General features: G+C 32.2%; 1 protein-coding gene across 1 annotated transcript in view; it reads right to left on the minus strand.

Annotated features, from left to right (window-relative positions):
* The window catches only part of LOC111476517 (chaperone protein dnaJ 10), a 14,145-nt gene extending 10,488 nt beyond the window's left edge, over window positions 1-3,657 (minus strand). Inside the window, exons 1-2 of the mRNA XM_023120210.1 lie at window positions 3,348-3,657; window positions 2,526-2,585 (exon numbers count right to left, since the gene is read on the minus strand). Of these exons, the coding sequence (XP_022975978.1) occupies window positions 2,526-2,585; window positions 3,348-3,434 (147 nt within the window). The 5' untranslated portion in view covers window positions 3,435-3,657. The remainder of the gene's footprint in view (window positions 1-2,525; window positions 2,586-3,347) is intronic.
* Window positions 3,658-5,213: the final 1,556 nt, after the last annotated feature.

Here is a 5,213-nt window from a genome sequence, read left to right on the forward strand (position 1 = left end):
AAAAAAAAAAAAAAAAAAAAAAAAAAAAAAAAAAAAAAAAAAAAAAAAAAAAAAAAAAAAAAAAAAAAAATCTAACAAATGGCAGTACCAGCGGCAGTAGCAGCAAAGGAGGTTGAGGGGAAGGAAAGGGAGAGGAAGGGGAAGGGTAGAGACTAGAGAGGAGAGTCTTTTTAAAAAACATATATTCAACAAATTAATGGTATTCAAAGAGATACCAATAAGACCACATTTTGCATCAATAAATTTGAAAGTTTCTTTGCATAAACAAAGAGGTATGTTTTTAAATCGTTTCCAACCTCCATTGCTTCCAACCATCTCAATCCTACCATGCTTTATAGTACACATACCAATCTTTAAGTGTAATCCTCCAACTTCTTCCAAGAACCTAAACTTCCTCCGGCCATCAAATGATTTTGTTCCCTAATTTTAACATAGCTTTATCGGCAAAAAGAGGTTAAATTCTTTCTTCAAAATCTTGAATATATATATATATATATATATATATTTTGGTGAGAACCCGAGCTTCATTCAACAATGAAAGAATGTACAAGGATATACAAACAAAACAAGCTCAAAAAAGAAGCCCTCAAGTTAACTACAGAAATGGACTCTAATCCAGAAGAATAAAACCAAGTTGATAGCTACAAAAAGCAAAAGTAACAGAAGCCCATTGATGTAGACAGCTTTTGCTTGAAAGAAATTAATTCAATAATAATCTCCAAGTTACAAACTACTAAAGCCCCTTTAAATAGACATCAAATTTTACTAACCATCTAACTGCATAACTAATCGGCTGAAACTAAAACTTAAAAGAATGAAGAACAAACTTAAAGAACCAAGGACTTACAGATTAAACCAAGAAACAGTTGGTTGAACCTAAAATAAAAGAAAACGTTAACTATAAAGCCAATAAGACTGAACAATGCCACACCACCCATAAAGATGCATTAAAACTAACTAACTCCCGAACCTCCTCCCCAATCTCTCAATCCCTCTGAAAAACCTACTATTCCTCTCCAGCTAAATACCCCATAATACAACAAAGAAACAAGCATGCCACAAAACTCTTCTCACAACCCGTATCCCAAAAGGGAGTTTAGAAGTGTCTCCTCTTCATAGAGCAACAGGCTCTGCTCTAAGTGAAGCATAACTCAAACGAACTCAAACAATGACTCCAAATGGACTGAGCAAACTAGCAGTCCCACAATAAATGGTAAATATCCTCCTTGTCACACCTACAAAGAATACACCATTGCAAACACAATATAAAGGAAGAATGCCTATGAATTTGATCCAATATTAACTTTCCCATACAAAACCTATAGAGCAAACAATTTCAACCATCAAGGGAATTTTTACCTTCGAAGGAGAGGAAAATTACATTATAAATAGCCTAGTTTGCTTCATGTATTCTAGAAGTTTGGATGATTAGTAAAATTATGGCCTAGCACTTTGGAGAGCAATGAGACTCGAATAATGTTTACAATTACAGATTTTAGGTTGCATGCCTGAATGGGACTTTGACCACTGGGTAAGATAATCTTCGAAAACGAGGACGAGTGACTAGTCAAGTCATGAAACTTTTGCATTTCAATCAATATAGTTGAAGTATAAGTGGACATGATTTAAGGATTTATGTGTTTAAACTGACTATGACCAAAATAGTGGCTACTTGAACCAAAACAAGGGCAACCCATTTTCAAACCAAAAGAACATTCAAGTGGGAATGGTCAACCTACTTATGAAGAATCTTAGGAAAGAAACTTGTTTTCTTACCTTGGAACATTTGTCCCGAAGGAAGTCTGCTCTTAATCTTTCACCAGGACTGCTTCATAAGAAAACAATAATAATAATAAAAAAAGGAAAATATATATTTCCTTACGTTTGAAGTCACTTTGATTTGAGCGTTTTAGGGTTTGTAGGTTTGAAATTACAAGGGTTACAATTTCAGTTACCTAAGGAGTTCACATCAATTAGATTGAAAAGGCTGGAGTTGTCTAATATCAAAAGAAGAAAGGTGTCATCTGCAAGCTATAAATTGGATGAAAAATATGCTTAATTCTTGCAAAACCATACATCCTTCAACGAGACCATCCTCCGCATTCTTTTAAAAATATTGTGTTTTTCCCTAAGGCCACACGTGAGGTAACGAGTCCCACCTAACATTATTGATAACTTGCAACATCATTACTTAGTAAAGAGAAGTCTCATTTGACCTTTAAACGATAAAATAATCAAGGTTTTCCATTAATGAAGAAACTTCTGGCTCAAATCTCCTCAAGATAGCATCAATATTTGCTTAGCACTATCAGTATCCATGTTTTTACAAGTGGTTGAATTGAACTGGGACATACTAATGTCAATCTCTTCATCAATCAGACGAAGGATCTCAACTACAGTATGAGCTCGTTTCATAAAAGAAAAAAACTATAGCATAATATTCTGGGACCTTGAGAATGTAAATAAAAACACAAAACGAGGTAAAACATAATCGGGGGTGGGGAAATAGGTTTAACAAAGCATGCCTGAAATTTTTGTGCTGCCAGAGGATCACTTGGGTTTTTATCTGGATGAACCTGCCGCGCCTAAAATCCAAAAAAAGAAATGATTATTGATAAAAGTCAAAGAATCTGTCTTACTGTGTATCACATAGAAGAACAAGTACAGCACAGATACAATATAGCGGAAGAGTAAAATAATTCATTAAATAGAAGGACAAGATCGATAAAAATAGTATGAGCAAGGTTATTCTCAACAAAGAAAGCGAATTTCAAAATTTGTTATCAAATGAGCACAAAGTTGAAGATGTAATATATCACAACTACACATTATCTATTGCTTTACATTAAGAGTTAACGATGAGGCAAAGACCCGTAATTAACGCTTGCTCTAAAATACTAATTATTTAATAGGCTAGCCTCATAAAATTCATGTGTAGGAAAATGAAAACATCTGGAATGGGAAAATTTTAGGTCATAAGGATGGCAAATAAAGCAGATTCGATGAATACTACGAGAAATAAGAGCGCTGGACATTAGATTTGATACGGGAGGAGTCTGTATATCAGTAGTACCAAATAGATCCAGCTGCAAATTATTGCTCACAAATAATAAATGAGAGATGAATTTCAAATCTCTTCAAACAAATCTGAAATGTGGGCAAATCATAGGTTGAGACAGAAGGGGTGATCAAGTCCAATGTCACACGATAGTCTCAGTAACAAGACAAAAAAAAAGAAAAAAAAGAAGAAGAAAAAAAGAGAGAGAGAGAGAGAGAACTGAGGAAAGGGGAGAAAATCGGGCCGAATATCACAGAAGCTGGGTGGAAATTATGCAAAGGGAAGCCACCTTGATGTAATAAGCTTTCTTGATTTCGGCTTCTGTAGCCGCGGGGCTGACTCCAAGTACGTCATAGTATTCCGTCTCCTTCACCATCTGGGAGTTCGGATCAGGCAAATGATATTATGATGTAGGAGTGTAAAGGTCCCCGCCGGCCTTTGTCTAGAAATGAAGGTCTGAACACCAGGTTCAAATGTTGGAAGTTTGGAGGAGAATAATTTATTTATCTAAAAAAGAGGCATGAACTCAGATGAGGGGCGACTCCTTGGAGGAAAGAAGAAATATTAAAAAAAAAAAAACAAAAACAAAAACAAAAGGAAAAAACGAAAGGAAAAACAAAGAAAAGTATTCCTGGCCGCGTGGGACGATGGCAGGTGGCGTTACTTACTACGAATGCGCATCCATCAACCTTATGAAGTGAATATTATTACTTACGAGAAGACTTGGGGTGATTATGGCCGATTTGGGGATTTCTATTTGGTCTCCAAGTAATCTTTTAGTTTCTAAAATTTCGAAAGTCATTCAATATAACCTTTGACTTCACAAAAATGATCTGACATAATTTTATAATTCTGTATTAATTTTAGGTTAAGTGGTTTTTTTACTTTTTTCTATGTGTTTGCTTATCTATGGTTTCTTCAATATTATTACTAGTTTCAACTTTTTTTTTTCCTCTCTCTATTTCTCCTCTTCAATTTCTAGAGCAAAATAATAATAATAATAATAATAAAAATCAACTTAAAAAGTGAAAGAAAAAAAAAAGAAAAAAAAAAAAAAAAAAAAAAAAAAAAANTATTACTAGTTTCAACTTTTTTTTTTCCTCTCTCTATTTCTCCTCTTCAATTTCTAGAGCAAAATAATAATAATAATAATAATAAAAATCAACTTAAAAAGTGAAAGAAAAAAAAAAGAAAAAAAAAAAAGAAAAAAAAAAAAAGAGGGAAGAAGACAACCTTAACAAATCAAAAGAAGCTAAAGAGGAATCATGTTTGGATGTTTGGATGTTCTTCCTCTTTGTTGTTGATACATAACATCTTGTGAGTTCAACGATGGAAAAATAAATAAATAAATAAGCACAATTATTAAATATTCAAAACTATGTGTGTAGTATTGAATGTTGAAGTTCAAATTTTTTAGCAAAAACATTATATTATATTTTTATTATATATATAATTGAGTAAGGAGTGTTGAAAGGTTGAAGTTCAAATTTATTAGCAAAAACATTATATTATATATATATTTTTTTATATAATTGAGCAAGTATGTTAAATATTTTTTTAAAAAAGATTGAATACTATATTGAATCTTGAAAATTTAAAAATCTTTTAGCAAAACATTATATTATTTTTTGTTTTTCCACTCCGCTTCATCTCTAGTACTAGAAAGAAGGATAAGGATAAACCGTACAAAAATTGACGAAGGTTACCATTTTAAAAAAAGAATAAAAAAAACGTTAGTGCTATAGTTTCACAATGTTAAACTTCACAAAGTGATAGAAAAGAAAAACAAATTTTAAAAAAACTGGTTAGTGTTACTCTTAAAAAAGCAATATGATAAAAAGCTGTAGAGCATACTTTTATTATGCAAATAGATTCATATTCATAAAACATTAGCATCTCTACTATGAAAGTAGCAAATGTTGAAATTAGTTCAAATATTTTTTAGCACGTGCATGAAATGATTTCTTGAGGGGCCTCATGGGATTAGAGTATTGAAGTGTTATATTTAAGTCATAAGGTTATAGACCCTTGGGGTATTAGAATGATAATAACCTCCCAAGCCTAGATTGAAAAATAGAAAGCAAAATCAGGTAGTTAAAAATTTAGCAAATGGCAGCCCTTTTAAAAATGACAAAAAAAAAAAAAAAAAAAGGGA

The sequence above is a fragment of the Cucurbita maxima genome, unplaced genomic scaffold, assembly GCF_002738345.1.
Source record: "Cucurbita maxima cultivar Rimu unplaced genomic scaffold, Cmax_1.0 Cma_Scf00003, whole genome shotgun sequence".
Lineage (NCBI taxonomy): Eukaryota > Viridiplantae > Streptophyta > Magnoliopsida > Cucurbitales > Cucurbitaceae > Cucurbita > Cucurbita maxima.